At 35.6% G+C, this 22,721-nt stretch overlaps 1 protein-coding gene across 3 annotated transcripts in view; it reads right to left on the bottom strand.

The window, feature by feature from the left end:
- Window positions 1-1,288: 1,288 nt before the first annotated feature.
- Window positions 1,289-22,721, bottom strand: part of POT1 (protection of telomeres 1) — a 58,658-nt gene continuing 37,225 nt past the window's right edge. For 2 of the 3 annotated variants that reach the window (XM_065743522.1, XM_065743519.1), the window contains exons 11-21: window positions 18,634-18,797; window positions 18,007-18,095; window positions 16,945-16,989; window positions 16,364-16,520; window positions 12,085-12,290; window positions 9,103-9,238; window positions 6,807-6,901; window positions 6,275-6,366; window positions 3,965-4,070; window positions 2,843-2,980; window positions 1,289-2,686 (exon numbers count right to left, since the gene is read on the bottom strand). In XM_065743522.1, the coding sequence (XP_065599594.1) occupies window positions 2,871-2,980; window positions 3,965-4,070; window positions 6,275-6,366; window positions 6,807-6,901; window positions 9,103-9,238; window positions 12,085-12,290; window positions 16,364-16,520; window positions 16,945-16,989; window positions 18,007-18,095; window positions 18,634-18,797 (1,200 nt within the window). In that variant the 3' untranslated portion in view covers window positions 1,289-2,686; window positions 2,843-2,870. The remainder of the gene's footprint in view (window positions 2,687-2,842; window positions 2,981-3,964; window positions 4,071-6,274; window positions 6,367-6,806; window positions 6,902-9,102; window positions 9,239-12,084; window positions 12,291-16,363; window positions 16,521-16,944; window positions 16,990-18,006; window positions 18,096-18,633; window positions 18,798-22,721) is intronic. The other variant, XM_065743520.1, reaches the window with a different exon arrangement.

Below are 22,721 nucleotides of genomic sequence, written 5' to 3' on the forward strand. Positions count from 1 at the left end.
GATGACAGAAATTCTGTGGCCCATCCACACATTTGCTGCCAAACAAACAAAACCTCATTAATCATAACATAATTATGCTCTACATTTTTAAAGCAACTCGGACCTAGTGATCCTTCATCAGGTGGACATTCCACAAACCACAATACCTCCTGTGTATTTACAATGGAGGGAATTACCTGAACAGGATGTGCAGAAAACAATCTCATTAAGCCTCTCTATTATCACTACATCTTGACTTTGCTGCTGTCCTCTGAAGCCACTTTCTTCTCTCCTCCATCTTCTGTTGAATTTCCTTGGTTTTCTATCTTTACTTCTCACTGTTCAGTACACTTAGAATAATGCTTTTTTGAAACTAATGCTTGATTTCTCTTTCTCCTCCCCCGAAGAAAGTTTTCTGCAGTTGCTGTGTCCCAGTTCATGACAGTTGCACATACTTTAACAGGAATAAACTCACGGTGATGTAAAACTTCGTGGCATGAAGAGATAAGAACTCATCCCTACTAAAACAAATTCTTTTCCTTCTGTTGCGAACCTCAGCTTGTTAGCCCCAGTTCCACTGTGTTTTCAATCTCACTTCCTGCTGATCAGTAGTCAAAGGATTAGTATTAAGCAAAGCATTTCAAAGTCTTGTCTGTAAATCTCTGGATCCCATAACAGCTAAAGCTGATGAGAAAGTTCAATCACCACTGAACAGTAGGTCACCCATCAGAAATGCCTTCTTGTATCTGCAATGCATGTTATTATTGTACATGCACTGCACATTTTCTTTTGAAACTTCAAGAGGGTTTTAGACATCCAAGAGCTTATATTCAACTGACTTTTGAAAGACTTCCAATTTTAATTGTTTAAACCACCTTAAAACAAAGACTTCAGGAGCCCAATCATACCAGAATTCCTGAAAACATTATTCCCAAATACATATTGGCTTTTTTTGGCTTGCTTTTTCCTGAAAACACAAATCCTTATTTTAATTGCATTTTCACCACTTCTGTGCACTCACCTGTGTAATTGGTAGGGTGGGGGAGAAGCAGGAGTCATGTTCATTTTCGACTCTGCACTAACTCTTTTCTATACAAAGATCTTTAGTATTGTAAAAAATCTATATTTTTTTCATTACTAACTACAATTATTTCTACAAATTATATTTGGAAAGAGAATTAAATAAGTATGTTCCAATCCAACAAACTGTATAAGCATTCATTTGAAGCAAGACTACTGATAGCAGTTTTCACCATCTTATGAACTAGAAACAGAAAGTCAAATACAGAACACCTCAGTTTATGGAAAAGATTTTATCAAACATTTTAATAGCTTCAATATTCAACAGCATAGAAGTGTCAGTTTTCAGGCAGAGATCTCATACACGAGACCTAATGAAAAGACTTACTTACAAAAAACATACACTATCCATTACTGGTGTCAGTTGGTAACAAAAATTTAAAAACCAACAAAATATCTCCTTCCAATATATATCTTCACGCACTATATACAAGAAATGCTAAAAAAGATTGTCTTCAGTTTAAATCTTCACTTCTGATGTCATTTGGATCCTGACAGTGCCTAAGGTTTTATAACACACATTCAGTAACATTATAATTATTTTTTTGCTTATGCAGTTATTCACAGATTCAGGCAATGTTTCATGACCCAGTACTGCTCTTCAGTAAACAGCTAGCTCCATTTTGAAGTTCAGATTTTCCTTCAAAGGAAATACAGACTCATCACCTTTAGTGGTGGTTTCCCTTACACACTGATCAATAAAGTGCATATTCTCTGGGGTTATGGCATATAAATTCACTACAAACTTTTAGAGTATCAGAAAATTATTGGAAGACATTTGGGGAAATTTTAAATTGACCAATTGCAAAATCCACTATAACAAGCTCTGAAAAGATTAGAAAAGAAAGTGTCATCCATTATTAAAATAATTATCTGCTTAAAAGTATTGTATCTTGCTTCTGAATTCCTTTAAAAACAGCTGTCGTAGATATTATTAGATTTTTCTCTGATGGGGACGCATTTGATTTGACAGTGATTTCTACATTATCAGTGGAGAAACATGTCCTGAATTTCTCCTATGTACTTCTGAATGCAAAATAAAACCATCAAGTAATTTCTCCAGCAGTATTTTCAAGCCATGATATCACTAGATTAGTTTGGTATCTCTAAATTTAGTCATACAATCTGATTATGTAAGATAGAAAAGGCAGATCTTGGCAGTATAATCTGACAGTAAATTTATCCACATATGAGAGCCTCTGAAAACACAGACCCAGGTAATAAACTCTAGTCCCCAACTGGGTCATTTTAAGTTACTACAATTTACTGAATTTCAATATTCATTTTACAACTTTAAACTATCTTACTTTCATGACTTGACTCCAATTTTAGTGATAAGCATCATATGGCCAGATTTATAACACCATCAAAATACTTGCAGAAAACAGTTTCAAAGTTTATTGTAGAGCTTATTTTTCTCTATCACTACTGACATCATTTATTTTAATACAGAAATGAACAAAGCAGCCTAACTCTGATTGTACTTCCTGAGTAAAATTCACCAGTTTAAGGTAACCCCATTGCTGCCTTTTTGAAGGCTAGCTGGGTATTAGCTTGCTTCCTTCAGCCTGAGCTGAGCAGCCTCCAGTGAAGCTTAGCCTTCTCCAGTTGCACTCATATCACAAGGCTGTATGCAGAAATGTAGTAAATACACAAAAAAAATGATTTCCATTCACCTTAACAGAAACAAAAATGTCATACATATAGGCTGAACTAGAAAGAATGGAACATGGACTTTTTCTTACATAGTCTCTGATACAAAAAAAAAAAATTGAATTCTTACAGGATTAATTTCTGCTATTAACACATTTCTATACAACATCTTCAGCAACTGTAGTGTCAAATATTTGGTAATAAACTTGATGTTTCATTCCTGTGACATTATAGGACTTGATGAAGCATTCCAACCATGGCAAGTCATCTACAAATCAAAACCAAATTACAATTTAAAGCTCATTTCTAACTTTAATAGGAGAGAAGTAGAACTAGAGCAGGATAACTAAGATACTTAAACATATAAAATATTTAAAGGGAAGAAAAATTAATTACTCATTTGAAATTAAATTTCATAACTAGCATTCCAGTTTGTATCTCAAAATTTCATGCACCATCAGAAGTGCTGCTCAGTGACAGTCTCCCAGAAAACCTCTCAATACCACTAGTTGTACAGTACTATGGCATTTATAAAGACTTTCTAATAATCTCAATGATACTAAGACTGATGAAACTGGTCACAAAGGGAATCCCCTACACCCTTTACAATACGACCACTTTTCTAAAAGAATGACTTTGGTGTGATTGTCCTTGATACCTGTGTACTTTGTGGGAGCATGCTCCCGAGGCTGAAGCTGTGGCAGAGACAAGATACCTTGCATGGATGTGCTCTGGACACAGCTAGTTTCTGTCACAAGAAAAACACTATTTAAAAACCTGGCTGGATCTAGACTCAAGCTTTCTGCTTAATCTCTATGGGAGTTTCCTGTAGCAAGGGATGGCTTAAATTAGAACATGCCCATGCAAATGTAGAATCTCACTCCCTGCATTTGCCAGGCACCGAATTCTCTTTCAGTTTTCCCTAACGTGCTGTGACATTCAGTACGGGAATGTTCTGGTTCGCTTCCATATGAATCAAAATGACATGTTAGTGTCTACCTCTGCATGACTGTATTCACACCCCACTGCATTCCAGATGACAATTTACTGAATCAGTACTCTTTTCTTCTCCAAAGGGACTTCTACTATTAGAGAAACGTATCAAAACAAATTGATTGGAACTCCCCTCATAGATATCTGCATTTCTGACTTTTACCCATGCAAAAGTTGAATTCTAAAACTTTGCATGTATAATAACAGACCAAAAGACTCTTTCCCTTTTCATCTCCCTCTAAAACAACAGTAAGCTGACCTAATTTTCTTCCTGGAGGAGAAAGTGTATTCATGGTCATCTCCATCTTTTCCTGAAGAAAACTATTAGTTAAGATTTCGGAGGCAGGAATTTGGAAAAACTTTTCCTGGAAGAGAACAGAAGAGAGCGAGGTGTTGGAAGAAGGGTATGAAATCATTAGCAAGGATAGTTAATGAAACATATGTTAATGAATATATTTTTACTGTTCAGAAATAGGAAGAAAGTAAGCTGCTTGAAAATCTAGTGACGTGTTTTTTCAGTACTCCTTAGTATTCAGAGACTTCAGCCACCCAGAAAGCAGTGTATACTACTAGCACAACAACAATGTGGGTATGTACATATAACTAGCAAATATTTTTCATAAATCTCCATCATCAGACAATTTTAGAGTGGGAGAGGATATCCAGCCTTCCATGACATTCCTTCAACCGAAGAGAACACTTTAAGGTGCTAAAAGTCAGTTGAAAACAACAAGGCACCACTACTTGGCTTTCACACAAATTAAACTCTCTTCCTGCGAGTTTCTTTTTTTTTTTTTCTGATGGTTTTAGAAACTATGGCAAAGGGCTGATACTTCAGGATGCATTTCTGCGTGGAAGAGTAAAGTAAAAATGAAATGTAACATCACTGTCAAAACTCCTGTTTTATTATTTCCATTTCCATGTTTGTTACCTAATTTTGTGTTCCATGGGGCTAATCACTTTATAGCTTCCCAAAGTAAACTCAAATTTTTGATGGCAATTTATCATTTTTTAAAAATATAAAAATACTCAATAACCTACCCTTTGAGTAATTTTTCTATGAGATGCTTAAGTGATTGTAAGTCAGCAGATAATCCAGTGGCAAAACCGACACAGGTAACCACTTCTTCCCCTTGAGTTCCTCCGACTATACAACTTTGCACTGTTTTTCTTCAAAAATCAAATAATGAGAACAGAACTGACAACATTCCTATAAAGGTGTGACTGGAAGGTAGTGTAAAGTTGCACTTCAAAGTAGCCCAGTTTCCTCTGAGGCGATGCTGAAGTACCAAAGTTAAGGCTAGGAAGGTACTGTTTGTCCTTGAAGTTACCACCAGCAGAGACTCTAGCAGCTGTTACTTCAGAAGAAACTGTTGTTTCTTTTTCCTGCAGCTGAGCTCTAAACAGTATGTGATGAGACTCTTGCCTACTGCAAACTACAAATCTCTGGAGCTGTAAATCCAGAGATGGTTTAAAATGTTTTTCCCCACTTCCCTTCTGCATTTTAGTTTCTCCATATAAAAGGTAAAAGAACAACAGAAGGAAAAGACGACTCTTCACTAGATATAGGTACAAACACTGTGTTTAAGCAAGCCAAACAAAATGCACAAAGAATGAGAAAATGTTTTAAAGCTGAGTTCTGCTCAGAAATGAGGGGAATGTACCAAAGAAGAATTGGTAAGCAAGAAATTTATTCATCCCCATTATAATTACAGAAATAGAAGCACTGTGTTGAAATTACTCATGCTAGGGTACTCATGGAAGATGTGAGCCAGCTGAGAACAACACAGAAGGACAAGAGTGAGCTTACAAAAAGTCTGATATGGAAGTGAAAAAAACACCTTTGATACTAATAGAAACTCTTACATGGAAGAAGACTAAATTAACTGTGTTTTTACATTCTTCAGAAGGGAAACTTGTGCAGTGTGTAGTATCAGGCAAAGTATGTATTCTTCAGTGTCTCAGTGGTCTTAAGTTGCTTCAGAGGAGATTGGAGGTAGATTAATTCTAAGGTTAGCAAAGTAATTGAATTAAACTGCTTCTGGAATCAAAGACGTAATTGCATAACTATAGCTACCACCTAGAATGAGGGAAAAAAAGGTCTCCTCTAGTTCATGGTCATAGGAAACAAAAAAATAGGGAATTGCTGAATGGTCAACTTAGATTTGATTCTATCTGGAGTTAAAAAAAAGAAGTAATCACATTTTGAACTGAGAAATCACTTGCATAAATCTGAATTTCATTCACTTAGGCTGTCAATAAAAGCAAAATTTAGCTACAGGAAAGTATAAAAGTCTATGGAGAAACAAAATTATCAACAAGCTTCAGCTTTATCTGTATGCTTTGATATTCTATACTCTGATATTTCATTGAAAAATAACTAAATCTGCATCCTGAGTATCTTCAATGATGAGCAGTATCAATAACATTATAGCACTTGTGAATGGACACAATAAAATGCTGTAGGTAACAGAATTAATACTTCAATGCATACATTTGCCATTCTAGTAAGAAATAAAATTCAAATCCACATAATCTGTATAGCTTACCTTTACCTGGGGTTACTTACATAATCAAAAAGGTATGCATTTAGTGCTCCTGTTGCATCAACCAGTGTGAACTTCATAACAAAAACATACTGGAGTGGTTCGATACCTAAAACTGAAAAAAAAGATGGATCTGCTTTATACAGTGAATATGCAAGATAAATTGTAGCAACCCAAGCTGACACAATGTCTCTTTCAGTGGTAACTTACATTGAATAATTTAATTATAAACTCTTAGGTTAAAAAATAAAGGCTCTCAATGTCAAAGAGTGGCTCATATTTTGAGAGTGCACTGCAGCTTGCCTAGAAACACTTTAACAGGTGAGACTGTAAAAATGCAGGAAGATTTTAAGATCCTTGTATGTTATCCTACTAATAAACAGCTAATCTTGGCTTAAATGTTAGATTCTACCTTTTGGTAGGATCCTCCTATCCCTCTAATTCATAGAAGATGAAAGAGATCTGGTCTTAATTCAGTGATAACCAAGGCATTTTGTATACACACTTAAGAATCAAGGCACAAAATTATTTCAGGACCCTATCATGTCAGCTGACCTTGTGCTATTTCAGTTGGTTCCCACGATGGCTCTCTTTTTTCTGCTAGGGAACTTAGATTCTTGATGGTTTTTGGAGTTGAACACTGCTTGCATCTAGCATTTAAAACAAGAATAGTGAGACTAACCAAATACTGAAACATTTACACCAGAGACATTCTGCCCTGAAGGAAATAATTTAAACTTCCTTAATCAGTGGCAGCCTAAGCCTTCTACTACTTAAACAACTATTCTACTGGAAACACAAGATTTAGGCCATATCTAAACCTTTAATGTTGCTTTTGAATCATTCTTGAGAAGAAATAAATTTGGTCTGTACAACTCTACATAGCTAAGCATATATTTCACAGATCACCACTTTGTTGTTTAGCAAGGCAGACAAGATCTTATAATATAAAAGCTGGAATGAATCTGAACTAGAAGCATGCTCTAAAAGCACTACAGGGTTAGAAGAGAAATTTGGCTTTACTTATGTGCAAACATTATTAAAATTATGTTTCTTTTTTGCTGACATTTACACATTATTATAAGTTTTAAACAACGTGACATAGTAAATGCTACATGTGGAGGAAAATATTGTAGACGTTTTCAAAGATTTTTTCATTTTCCTAATGCAAAAGAAAGAACAGCTATTTTTTCCAGTTAAGCTTCTGCACTAGTATACTACAGTTAGTTAAAATAAACTACTATCTTATATTATCTTTTAGGATTACACAGAAAAACATGACATAAAAATCAATAGCCCTAATTCATTCCAAGTGATACGAAGCCAAGCTCAGTGAAGTTAATCCTCTTTATTTCAAAGTTTTGAACATTCATATATGGAAAGGTCAGAACAGTGTATGACAAATAGTTAACTGCATTCATTAGGCCCCTGTAGGAGACATTAGGGTTCATGTGTAATATGCAAGAGCTTTGCACACAGTCTTTTTTACTGCCTATAGGACTGGATCAGTGCAACACAGAGCTCTTCTTGAACTTCTGCCAAGAGGGAGGACTCAATATCTTCCACAAAGTATATTGATATAAAGGTTTTTCCAAAAACAATGCCTCATATTTTATTATGTTGGCCCCCAACATTAGAGGTGGATGTTGGTGGTATGGCTGTAGAGGTTGTACCTTCCCACCAATATTCAGATACATTTTGTTGCCAGGGGACAGATGGCAGCAGAGAGGCAGTCTGACAAATGGCATCTGACAAAGTACCACAAATGTATGAAATGAAGGTTGCATTGAATTCTTCCACGCCGAAAAAACTGCACCCATTGACATTCACTAATGCTTGCTGAAAGTTCTATGGGGACCAAACAGAGAATGTAAGCACAGTGAGGGGTTGGTGGTGACTTTCAGCAGCTGTGATGGTGGGTCACCTTCACTGCTGCAGATTTTTATGAGTGTGGCTCTTGTTCGTTGCCAGCAAAATGTATAGCTAATGGTGGTGACTATGCTGAAAAGTAGAGTCTTGTATCTGAGAATTTCTGGTATCAAATAGAGTTTGTTGTGCTCTTCATATCTGTTGTCACTGCCATGGAAACAAACAGGAGGTACCACTTTCGGAGTGACAGTTTCTCAGTTTTCTGAACTATATCCCTGCTGCATGGTACTGGGAAAACGTACTAGCTTGCACTCACTGAAAAGGAACAGAGAACTGCAAGACAGAGCAGATACCACACATAGATTCCACATCTCCGTGAACTGTGGAATTCAGACACCACTTTAAGCTTTTCCTGAAGAGATCAGTATCCACAACTTAAATGAGCAACTTAATTTGCACTGTAGTGAATCACAATAAATGGCAATAGCAAAGAAAGCTTTCCAAATACTGGGAATTAGACAGACAGTAAGACTTGGACTGAAATTTTCCTGTGGGACCTCTATTCTTATTTGTATGCAAAAAAAAAAAAAAAAACCAACATCACAAGGCTTACTATTTTAAAGCAACATATGTGTTTATGTTTTGATTTTTGTCTACCAAGACAGACCAGAAAATGTATAGAAAGCGGAGGATCAGGACATTCTGCAGCCAGAAGAGACCCATACACACATTTCTGTCTCTGAAGTTACTACCTTAACCAAAGACTACAGGCAAGACTGAAGCTGGGGTGCTGTGCACTTACAGATAACAAGATTTCTAGTGTTATTTAGCAAGATGAAATCCAAATGCAATTTATGCAATAGGATGCTTTGATATATATTCTGTATCAAAGATTCTTTGGATAAGTTATCCCTTGAGCACAGCAGTTTTACATACTGATCTCTATTACTGCAATTCTTATCAACAAATACTTTTAACCTACCCATAATATTTTACGTTTCCTTGTAAAAGAAAAGGAGCTGAAAGATCTAATAATTCAAGATCATCTTCCGTGGATTTCACAGGAATAACACATTTAAATCTTCTTGTAAGCTTCCAGATCTCTTTTAAGGTTCCACCTATTAAAAATGGAAAGTGTTTTCTTAAACCGTAATAAAAACTAAATAGAAGAACTTGAATTTCTTGGCTGATTAGATGTTCTTTTGAGGACCTCCACTAAAAAAACTGAGACATATAATAGAAAACTGACAAAAAGAAAAGATTCATTATCTTCTCCATAACACAACAAGTTCAATGAAGAATCAAAGATGGACAGGGTGGGTCAAAACAATATATGACAAGCATTTATCTGAATCTACTTTATCAAATCCTTATTGGAGACATAAGGGCTCATGTGACATACACAATATTTCTGCACAGAAATCGTTTTTTTAACCATTGGAACAATGAAGTTTTATCTAATTGGAATCATTTCCATATCACTTCTACTATGATTTTACCAGGAATTTTCTCAAACAAACAAACAAACAAAAAAGGCAATGCAAGTTATACTTTGTAGCTGCTTCTAATGGTCAAAAATCTACTAATTTTAAAACACCAGTTTATGAAGAAGCACCTATTCAACTACATCACAAATGCCACGAGGCCAGAAATGCAGAAGTAGTACATGATATGAATTTGAGTGCTACTAACTTGGGGCCAGGTTAGTAACAGCAGAAATGTAAATATATTATGACTGACGCTCTGAGATTTTTTGAATCCTGGTGACAGAAAGAGGTTATTTCAAAGTTATAAATCCTGGGATATCCTTTCTTCAATCTCAGCAGTATGGACTGTGGAACGGATTATGAAATCTTTACTCATCAAGTGGAAATGTGGTAAATGTATTAATATACAGACAAGAATATTCCAAAGGAAAGGACCAACAAAAATCACTCAGTCCAACACCTGATTGTCCTGCTTCCAACCACTCTCTGGCAATGAACCTTTTCCTAACATTCCCTTGACCCTCTGCTGACATAGCTCCATGCCATCCCCTCGGGCCCTGCCGATGTCAGAGGGCTCCCTGTGAAGAGCTGCAGCCACTGAGTTTGTACATGGATCTACGGCTGCCCCATACCAGGTGTAGAATCAGGCACGTGCTCATTAAATTTTACCCAATGACTGCTCAGCCCTCTAGTCTGTAAAAATCTCTCTTGAAGGCCTTCCTAGCCCTAAAGTCAATAGCTCCTCCTAATTTATTTGGAAATACTACTTCACTCAATAAAAATATACAACTAACTAGATGATCTAGATGAACTAGAATATCTAGATGAAGATGACCTCAACGGTCCCTTCCAACCCAAACCATTCTATGATTCTCTAATTCAATTTAATCAGTTATTTAACAACATAATAAAAAAGTGAGCTAACAAATATTTTCTACAACTAATGTTTATCACTAAATATAATCAAGACTTTATGACAAGCAATTATGGCACCAAGTTGTAAAATATTTATGGTAATTAAACAGTTAACAGTGATTTGAATCACACTGATTTCATGTAAAAATACTGAGAATATGCAAGGAATGTTAAACTGTTAACTGGAACATTTCACTCTTCAATTAATCTGCAGCAGTGGTAATTGATTTCCCTCACTCCCTTTAGAGGCCTACCTAAAAATTCTGTCCACTATCCAATTGTTTCCTCAATTCCAGTCAAATAAGTGCCAAGCTCTAGGTGAGAAGTTCTTGCTCCAACATAAAGGTTATGGGTAGGAATAGTCTTGTGTTGGACAAGATCAATTTGCTTGTGTTTAAAAAACACACAGAATCTTGGTTATATCTGCTCAGAAAATGACCATGTATTTATCCTTTAAGCATGGTCAGTATCCAGAAAAGTGTCAAGAAGATTTCTAGGGAGACTTCAAAATCTTAACCTCCAAAAACTTCAAAAATTAAAACATGTGGCTTGGAAGAAGTTCATAATCACTGTGTTTGGAAAAAAAAAAAAAAAAGAGTCCTAACACTCATTAAGCTCTAACATGAAGTACTTAAATTTACAGAGATACTTGGCTACTGGCATTTTAATATCTGAAAAAGACCACGTTGTATTATTCCGCTATTTTGTTTTCATAAAGATAAGGCTGTATTACATACAGAAAAAATGCCAGTTTCATACATGTCAGAGATGTAAATCTTCCATACGAACTAGACAAACATAAAGCAGCAGGAAATAAAAGTACATTTATTTTTAACCCTTGTGTAAAGGACCCCCTGACTCACATTTACTTACTCATTTCTATACTTGAGAACAATTAAGGACTTTATTCTGGGATCAGAATGGTACTATATGCATACATCTATTGTTCTTCTACTCAAAACATTCCTTATTTGTACTGCCAAATTGCTTTGTCTAAAGATCAGTGGCTATTTCTCTTCCCTGAGGCAAATCTGATTTAAAAACAAACAAAGAAAAACCATAACTACAGAAACATGCTATAAGATGCCTTATTTGTCTGAAACAACACTGACATCCAGAGGCTGACAAAGTTAATTGTAGGCTTCTAGGCATTCCAAACCTTTTCCTCGCAGCAGAAGCCTTCCAAATTTTTTCCATACAATAGAAGTCTTCCAAACCTTTTCCATATCAGGACAAAAACTGTTTTTAGACAACTCAACCAGAGCTGAAAAATCAGTAAGCACAGAGGGAACATAACATATTCACATTTTAATTTCAGGAATAGCTTGGAACAGACAGAAGCAAATGATCAACCTTATCAGCATCCACAAATTACCTTCTCTGGTGAGTGCACAACAGTAACAAATTTCCAGTTGAGCTTTCCTTTTTTTATACAATGCCTTAATGATCATAGTTACTTATACTGAATACAACTTCAGCATATCTTAACCCTGTTTGGTTATTTATAAACTCTGAGTGGACATTATGTCATAAGAAGTGATATATTTACATTTTAATCTTACCTTCTATCATAAGCAAGGTATTTTCAGGACGTTGAAGCATTTCATAATGCTTTACAAAATGAATAGTTATTTTCCTTTGCTTCTCATCTTGTGTAGTCCACATTACAGACTCATACCAGGACATACTCTGTAATTCTGGGTTTGGAGCAGTAGCTGCACAGCCTTGCAAAATGAAGTCAAAGGCATCTACATCTGGAACTTCTTGCCTAAAACCATTTCCAGAATTAATGAGTAAATACTAACAACAATCTACTAAAAAGAAATGCAGAACTCTAAATAAATGTTACAATGTAGTCACAAAACTTATAAGTACATAAAGGAAAAGTACCTTTGTCGTTGTATCAGTCTATGCATTCAGAGTTCTACAGCAAATTATATTATTTAAAGCCAATTCAATTCCATTTTAACAAACACTAAGTAACATAAGCACACTTATAAGCCGAGGCAGCAAAACAGCACTGCTCACACATACGCAAATCCATGGAAAAACAAATAAGAAATATAAGGGATTTAAGTTAGGCTTAAAAAAACCCACAAAAATTCATAACACTGTAGTATAACTGAAAGACCATGTAAGCTCATATAACATCCAGTTATATGAACATCCATATTCTATTCTATTTTACTTCGTGTAGCTTGAAGAAAGAATGAAAAACTGCAGTTAACTCCACATATGCACTGTAAATGGAAAATCTGTAACTGCATCAGTTTCTTTCCTGTCAAGTTAGGAGGCATCACTCATAAATTCTGTTTCACCCACAGAGATATGAGAAATTCAAAATTTATCACTATTGCCAAAAACAGGCAAAGCGACAGCAGTTGCCATAGACAGAAAAAAAATACATTAGAATGTTTTCTCCTCAGATCTGACTGAGCTGTCTTAACCGTGGCATGGACAATGACAGAAAAAGTAAAAGCTATTTCATAGAACACTGAGGGAAAGTAGATAGCAAGCTTCAGAGTAGAGTTAAAAAGAGTGTCTAACAGCAACTGCTGAAGCTTACACTGACTATTTCTCTTTCAAATCCAAGAGCATCTGCTTTCATCACTGAGTAGAGCAATTCTTGTGCATGAAACCCAAACTTTGATAATTTTCTGCTATAACTAAAATTAGCAAACAAGAAGTCTTGATGAACCTCAACTTTTACTTCAAGAAAACAGTACTGTTCACATGAAGTCTTTCGATCTCTGTTTCTGGATTACTATTTTAAATGGGAAAACAATGTACCTAATGTAATAGGTCATTACCCCTGATATACCCATTAAACTCTCCTAGTTTCTATAGTCTGTAGATTTTCTGCACAGGTAGGAATAAATGAATTTGGTTTTGAATTAAATGAAAGACAGACGTCATAATCCAATTAGTGTGGATATAAGAATATAACTAGTCCCATTTTTATCAGTAACAGAGGAAAGGAATGCAATTCCTATAAATAAAGGGCAAACCAGTGAACTGAAAGGTTGTCAATCTCACCTCAATTCCTCATAAGGTGATTGAGCAGCTAAATCTGGAAATCATTTCCAGGCATATGAAGGACAACAAAATCATTAGAGCTTGTCAGCACAGATTTACCAAGGAAAAGTCATGCTTTATGAACACAATAGGCTTGTATGATGAAATGACCAGTCTAGTAGATGAAGGGAGAACAGCAGATATTGCCTCCCTGGACTTTGGTAAGGCTTTTGATACTCTTATGCATAAAGATCCTCAGAGACAAGTCATTAATTGAGAACTGATTGTACAGCTAAGCCCAGAGGATGGTGATAAGTGGTGCAAAGGGTGCAAAATCTATCTAGAGGCCAGAAATTAGCAAAGTATGCCAGGGGTCAATATGGATTACAGTCCTGTTAACATCTTCATTAATGATCTGGATGATGGGGTACAGTGCACCCTTTGCAAAGTTGCTGATGGCTCAGAAAAGTGGCAGATATATCACAGGGTCATGCTGCCACCCAAAAGGATTTTAACAGGCTGGAAAAATGGTTTAACAGGAACATCATGATATTCAAGAAGTGCAAAGTCCTGCACTTACTCAGAAAACAACTCCATACAATGATCCAGTCTGGGGTCTAGCCAGCTGGAAAGCAGCTCTGCAGAAAAGGACTAGGGGGTCCTGGCTGAACACCAACTTGAACATGAGTCAGCATTGTGCCCTTGCCACAAAGAAGGCTAATGGTATCCCAGGCTGCATTAAGAAAAATTATCACCTGCAGGCTGAGGGAGGTGATCCCTCCCCCTCTACTCTGCACTGATGAAGCCACACCTAGAGTGCTCTGTGTACTTCTCAGCTCCCCAGTACAGGAGAGACATGGACATATTGGAGAGAGCCCAACAAAGGGACAAAAAAAAAAAAATTAAAGGATTGAAGCATCTCTCCTATAAGCATCTCTCCTCTCCTATATGAGTTGAACCTGTTTACCCTGGAGAAGGTTCAGGTGGCATCTCAACAACATACATGTATACTCAAAAAGTTGTAAATAGGACAGAGCCAGGCTCTTTACAATTGTAAAGACAGGATAAGAAGTGATGAGCATGAACTGAAACACAGGAGATTCTGTCTGAGCATCAAGAAACACTTTACTGTGTAGGTAACTGAGTAATTGAACGGGCTGCCTAGAAAGACTGTGGAATATCCTTCCTTGGATATGCTCAAAATCCACATGCACATAATCTGCATGGTCCCTTGAGCAAGGGGCTTGGAACAGATGACCTCAAAAAGTCCTTTCCTGTATCAACTATTCTGTGATTGTGTGAACATTTTGCTATTCGGAGGGAAGTCTTCAGTAAAAGTCTGAAAAACAAAAATACATCTCTCCGAAGGACTTTTCAATAGTTGTATGCACCTTACTGCATAAAACGTTAAAGGTTCAAACTCTCATTAAATTTTGTTCAGCCAAGCTCCTGCTACATATGTTAAGTATACTAAAACAGGCAAACACATTCTTTGCCACAGCAGAACACGTAAGAGGGAAGAGACATGAGCCTAAATCATATTTTCTTCCCTGACCTGTTAACTTACATATTCTTGCATATTTTCACCTAATGGATAGAGTTGAGAAAGAGAAACTAAATTTCTGGAAAATAATTGCAAGCAGTCCAATTATTGCAGCAGGATGGTAGTATGAACAAGAAATACGGTATGTGAAGTCTTGGTTTGAAGTCTGTCCTAATTCTGTGGCAAAGAGAAGGCAGTAATTTGTAGGAGTGGAAATTCAAATGGAGAATGTGAGTCAAGAATACATAAAGAGTCAAGGAAAATTGCAAGATAAGTACATAGTTCATGAGGAACAAATTCCTGTCAATTCTATAGGCTTATACAGAGTTGGCAAATACAACCAAAAAGCGACAGAAATGGTGGAGCAATGGTTAACTGTTTCCTTTTTATACTTGCTAATAAAGATCAGGTACTTGCATGCTGTGAAGATGTTGAAGCACTTTTCACATTAGCAACCAAGATAATGCAATAACATCTGACAAGGAGAAATACTGTTAAAGCAGCAAACATGGTACTTTGCACCCAGAGCACTAAGAGAAAGCCAGCAGGGACATTTTATCATCTCAGTAATTTCCATCTAATAAAACCTGATTACACAAAAAATTCCAAATGGATAGGAGAATGCTAAAATGTTGTCACCTGAAGAAGAAAATAGTTTACAGCAGTAGCTATAAAACTGTTTCCTTAAGGCTCACGCGAAGCTAAGCCAAACAAAAAAAGTGATTCAGGTGATCATGCATAACACCAAAAAGCATATTATTCAATGTTTTAATCAAAATTAGGCTACGTCAAACAAATATCCCTCATTGTTAACAGAAACTTTTAGGCGAGATTATTTAAGAAATTTGTAGCAATGAGAAACCACATCACCCAATAAAATGGGTAAAGTGAACTGATTCAAGTCAGAAAAAAGACAAAAAAGCTAAAGTGAATGGTATTGTTCTCATATTTCTGGACCAGGATAAGATATCTTCTCTGGAAGATTCACTTACTCAAAGATATTTTATTCATTAATGCAGACCACAATTTGGAGACTATCACACCTTTTTGCATATCTTATTTTAAAACTGTGTGACAGATACAAGTACTTAATGCAGTACAAAAAATGCAAAAGCACCTCACCTGACTATTTCAAAATTTCCTATTACCAGTATGTTTCAAATCTTTGCTTGGCATGAAATACATTTAAACACAGATTGTTTTACACAAAGAGGATGAAAATTCACTGAAAATACAACCTAAAACATATAGAACAATTTCTAAATTACTTTTACTACACTTACAAAGTATTGCACTTGGAACAATGAAGTTTCACAGACTGATAAAGCTTCTGGGGTTTAAAAGATCTCAGCTTTGCTCTAATGCGATACTGTTGAGGAGCTCTGCTGTTCAGAACAGTTTTCAGTACTGTGTTACTCATATCCTGATGATCTGTCAATACTGCAAAATAACAAAAAAAATATACATACCTATTAAATAACACAATTTTTGGAACATGGGGAATCATCAGCATGGGTAAGCATTTTCCCTTAATTCCCTGCTTCTTTCTCCTCAGCTAGAGCCTCAGTTTTATTAACACAACATGCTACTGCAGCCTTCAAGTAAAACTATAACAAGCTGTGGGATCATGGTGTACTTCAGGGTGTAGAAATTCAACTTACAGAAAGAACCAAATGTAAAGAAAAAATAAAAATATGCTTTATTCCTTCATAAATAAAAACAATTCATAAACTTTTAAGATTCTAATCTCATAATAGTTCTTACTGTATTAAGTAATGGACATTACTTCAACCTTTGAGATGATGTCTTAAGTCATTTTTTTTTAGCGAAAATAAAATTCACTTTGACAAAAAACTGTTCCTACCTGTAGCAGATAACTGCTGACATCTCTGTAATGGTGATTCAAGATCTGAAATAAAAAAGAAATTATTTTCTTCCTTTACCTCTTTATCATGTAGACACAAGAACAGATAGATACAAACACAAAACAAAAAGCTAAACAAAGGAGAATGGCAATCCTAAATAACATATGGAAATCATATATTAAAAAAACAAAGCATTCAGGAAACAAATATTAGATGGTAAGAGCTGTTATATTCAGGGAAAAACTAGTGCACATATTAAATAGCAACATCCATCAAAATAAACATTTTTGGACTGTATACAGTGAGTAACTGCTAACAGAAATTGTACTTATACCTCTGCAATCTTTCTGGACAAAAATATAAATATTACTCAAAAAAAAACAAAAAAGGATTGCCTAGTTCCTTCTTTGAACAGCCTCTACTATACAAATATACAGAGCAGCAAATCTGCAGACATCTCTAAATATTTTACTGATGGCTAAGTAATGCAGGATTTTAAAAGCTAGAAGTAAAAACACAGACAATATCCAACTAGCCTTCAAGTTTAATTAATGTTTAGTTATTTTACAACAAAAATATCATTTAAAAGGTAAGATTGAATCTTGAGAACTGTCCCTGTGATATTACTCTTTCATGGTGTTTCACCTTGAAACTCTGCCCTTAACACTACTTTTTCATCCGATGGCTTTAGAAAGGATCCTCAACTGCTAGCAGCTGTTTAGTGGTGCTTTCAGCATCTGTCTCTGAGGAATACTCCTTTAGAGTAAGGAAGTTATGACACTCCACTTTTCGAGCTGGTACAGTACATTTAAGGACACTGCTTGTGTTTAATAATTTATACACTCCCTCTCAGGAAAGTATATTTTGCTATATGTGAAAGGCTTCTGCTGCGAGATGGATACAGCAATGTCAGTGTCCAGTTTAATAATCCCAAAGAATCCTCTAAGCTTTGTCAAAGTAACATCACACACTTATTTTGATTAAATGCATATCTTGTCTATTTTATTCCAATATATACATAAGTAAGAAGAAAGAGCAAGTGAATTTTTAATTACTTTTACCTGTATCATTGTCAAAAGTGTCTCCTAATTCCAACGAAGACATGCTTTCCACATTCTGACTGTCTGTCAGTTCAACACACTCTAAGAATCTAAAAATAAATGGCAATGCATTTTCATAGTCTAGTGAAGACTTCCATACACAGATATAGATACGAAACTACACATATATGAAACCTGTGAATTACCAACACACAGGTAAAATGTCCTTACAAATTCTTCAGCAGAGACAAAAAATAAATAAAAAAAAAAATACAACAGCCAAATTAAGCAACAGTCTCCCTCCTGGATGTCAGTTACTTAGATTTTCTTTATGTCTCAATTCACCTCAATAATGCACACGCTCAAAATGTTCTTAAATTATTTATCTGACCACAGCTTTTATCTTCTAAAAATTGTCACTATGAAACAGTGTACTATTGTGCCCTGGATTTATTATTATAGCACTACAAAATCTTAAAAATTAGCTTTCATTTACTTATCCTCCCAAATACCTGCTCTTCATCTTAACAGTGCTAAAGGCATATTCTGTTCCAGAGTTTCCAGTTCTTACAACCATTCATAATTCTGAACTGCACAGTCATAATTCTGTTTTCCAGAATCATCAAGGAAAAAATATATAGAACTTACGTTTTTAGTTCCTCAACATCTGGGTTATTTTCTGGTAAGATTCCAATTCCTCGACCATAACAAGTGCCACCATGAAGATGAAATTCTATGTGTGATGATGCATCTTCATTTTTAGCACTTGCTTGTTTTGTATGAATACTGTAAATTCTCAGAAAACTTCCAATCTAAAACGGAAAACAAAGATTTGATAACACAAAGTTAGCTACTTTAAAAATTCATTAAAGCTCTCTCTGTTTCTGAATCACAGAATAGCTGAGGTCGATAGGGATCTCTGGACACTGTCCTGACCAACCTCACTGCTCAAAGCAGAGTTAACTTGAGCAGGTCACATGGGGCCCCATCCAACTGGATTTTGAATACTTTTAAAGATGGAGACTCCAAAAACTGTCAAGATGACCTGTGTATTTTGCTTTATCAGATAATATTAATGGTAGCAAAGGTTGCATTCAGAACCAGTGTTAAGTCCTCTTATCTGATTCTCAAACAATCTTAAGACAGATGACAGGAGGATGTATTCCTTTTCTAACAGCATGATTTGTCTCCTGTACTCACTATTCAACCTTCAAAGGACAGATGTGCTTCAATTTTCCCAGGTATGATGAACAGTCAGCAATTTACCTAGTGTCCATCATCATGCATGGCATACTGCTTAGGTATACGTACACATTTGGTTACACAGATTTATCAACCGTATCTCACTTTTACACTACAGGTAACATTTTTTGATGTCAGAACAAAATGATATGATAGAAATTCAGCAATTATGACACTGTTCCAAACTCTCTCAGATGTACTCCTCAGGTACATGAAGTGTATGCTTCCTGTTTCGCTTAGTCACTGTGTGCCCTCTGAAAGAGTTTTATCAAGTTACACAAGGGGACTAAGGCTAACTTGCACCTGTTCAGAAAGAAATTAAGGAATGACCACTGAATGCAACATTGGAACTTTGCTTTTATTTCAAAATTTCACTCCCTTTATCCCTCCCACCACCAACTCCCCCCCAAAAATCTCCAACCAATGTTCTAGAGGTAGATAATTGAGAGATCAAACTATATTGCTAATTTACCCCTGGATGTGGTATCAAGGCCTTTGAAATAAATTTTCTAGCATCCAAATAAATTTTTTAAAGCGTAACCTAAGATTCAGCCAATAGATGGCAAGTTACATTCAACAATCTGGATTTATATTCCCTGAAAGTATCTTCTAAATAGCACTATATAAATGATCAATTATTTTAAATTGACTTCCATTAGCATTAATATTACAGCAGCCAGCCTGTTAAGTCTTATTTCAGCTTCAGCTCTCACTTTAGATACACTAACAGCCAGTGACAGAGTAACTTTAACCTGCAGAAACTAAAGAAGTGTGCTTATTAGACTAGATTGGCCAGGTCTTAAAGACTACACGTAGACATACATGTGGATGGATAAAATCAGATAAGGAAGTATCTTGATTCTGGAATCCTCCTTCATATCACAGAACAGCCTATGATTACATACTGTTGGTATCAAACTGCTTGTTTAAACAATAATTACATATGAATAAGGCAGCATATTTTGAAATTCAGGCACTTGAGATCTAAAAAGTGCACCTTGCTTTAGCATGGAGTTTTAATTAAGTAGTAAGGAGCTGCTCATTTTGTTCACTCAAAGCATCATGCTCATTTCGCACAACTCATTCTTTGTATTTTCACAGCACTTAAATTACTGGTGATGGGACTGGTTCATCATCAGAGTTCCACTAACAGGCTAGAAATGATGTGCTCATGTTGTCTCCCACTCAACAGAACAAAAAAGCTTATGGTCACATAATAAAGCATGCAGCATAACATCACATCACTGACCTTTTATCAAATATTTCCTCTAAATAGATGCTTAAAAACACCACACCAAAGTAGTTTTTTTCTTCTTATCTTATGAAATAATTCACTTTTCAGTTCTCCTCCCTACTACATTACACAGAACTACATGTCTACTCTAACCTCAGTCTAGAAACTTACACATACAAGCTTTATACAGGAAAAACAGCAGTGGACATTTGAAGACATAACTGAATTGAAAGCATTTTGCAGCAACTGAATCCATATCTAGCATTATGTTCTAATAACAAAAGGGCTTTTGAGGATGACTCAGTGATGCTACTGAATATCATTTACGTCATTTTTAATTCATCCCAAAACAGAAACACTCCTTAAAGTTGTATCAATACAGCAATGTACAACAACTTAGGCAATATGCCAGAAAAATTCCCTGCATTGTTTAAGTCCCCCTTTCCTTTTTATTGTTAGTCTCAAACAGATAAAACCATGCACGCAAGAAGGCCTGCTGATATCAACACAAGTTCAACATTTAGGTGGTGGTTAGGAGACTTGCTGGGAGTGGTTTTTATTTTCTTAAGACGCTGAATTTCATTTAAGGAAGTTGAATAAACAAAAATGTAAGGGACAGACAACATAAAACTAAAACAATGACTATGACAAATGCTTTTGGATAAAGAACCTCTGGTCCTAACAGTTCTGCTTACAAAATAACCCTATGTCAGGTATTTTTTATTTCAAAAAGCAATCTAAGGGCTTCTTAAAAAATAATGCCTCCTATTTTATTATATTGGCTCACGACATCAGAGGCAGATAGTAGTGCTATGGCAGCAGAGGACAAACCTTCCTGCTAATATTCAGATACGTTTTGTTGCTATGTGACTGATGCAGCAGAGAGACAGTCTGATAAATAATGTCTGACATGGAAGTATGTGTGAAGCAAAGGTGTGTTACTGAATTCCTCCATGTGGAAGAAACTGCACACAATGCCATCCATTGATGCTTGCTGAGTACTTACAGAGACCAAAGAGTGGATGTGAGCACAGTGAGGGGTGGATGGTGAATTTCAGCAGTGGTGACAGTGGGTCACCTCTGCTGGTGCAGAGTTTATGAGCATGGTATGCAGGCTCATGATCACCACTGGTGAAAATGCACAGCTACTGGTGGTAGCTACGTTGAAAAATAGTGTTTTGAAGCTAAGTACCAGCTCTATCAAAACAGCGTTATTGTGCACTCTGTATCCTTTGTAGTTTTCATGCAAATAAATAGGAGGCAGTACTTTTGGAGTGACATACATATATATATATATATATATATATATATATATATATATATATATATATATACAAGCAGAAAAAAAGCTGTTATAATTGAAGATCTTTTTCTTTCAGAAGCGTCTTATGAAAAAAATAAGTATTTAATATTGGTAATTACATGCACAAACCTAAAACATTACTTGTGGTTAAGGAGAGACAAGAAATCAAAAACATAAAATGCTGGGATTGCCTTCTAAAATGGCATGCTGCAATTAATTCAAAAAGTAATGTTTTAGTGTAACATTTAACGTCCCCAAGATGCGTGATCGCTACAGAAATATCACTTTCTCCATACACATGTTATTAAATCACTTCTGATAGCACTGTAATTGTTATATATATTTAATATCACTCACAACTGTATTACAAAGATACATTATAATCAGCATCATCAAATACTGAAAAAGTCAGGAAGGTATAAATGCAAACACAACAGATCTGACTGTGCAAAACAGACCTGTGATTTCCATAAGTTCCATCGGGGGGCAGCATTGCTTACTCTTGACAGCAGTGAGAAACTGCTGAGTATTAGAGCTCAAACAACACTGCATTTCTGTTGTTTACTGAACGCCTGCAGATCAAGTATGCACTGTGTACTTGTCTGAGACCAAATTATAATCTAAATTAAAGCAAAATCCATGATTTACAGAGACATCACTAAAATCTAGTACAAAAGGAACTCAAATTATTTGACTTGAGAGCAGTTCTATTTATGAACTATCTGCCTACTTCATAGAAAATCTATTTCAAATGAAATTAAAACAGTAAGAAAAAAATCTGGCACCAACATAAAACACAGCAGTAGTGATACCTTATTTGCAGGACAATTCAAATATGACTACTTTAAAAATGGATATCAAAGCTAAAGAAAATTAAAAAAATAAGTCCCATGCACAGTTTCCTGTAATTACTAAACTTGAAAAAAAATCTTTTTAGCATAGCAAATTCTCAAAATT

The sequence above is a fragment of the Cyrtonyx montezumae genome, unplaced genomic scaffold (assembly GCF_038088225.1).
Source record: "Cyrtonyx montezumae isolate F1298 unplaced genomic scaffold, pur_monq_1.0 scaffold_3, whole genome shotgun sequence".
Classification (NCBI taxonomy): Eukaryota; Metazoa; Chordata; class Aves; order Galliformes; family Odontophoridae; genus Cyrtonyx; species Cyrtonyx montezumae.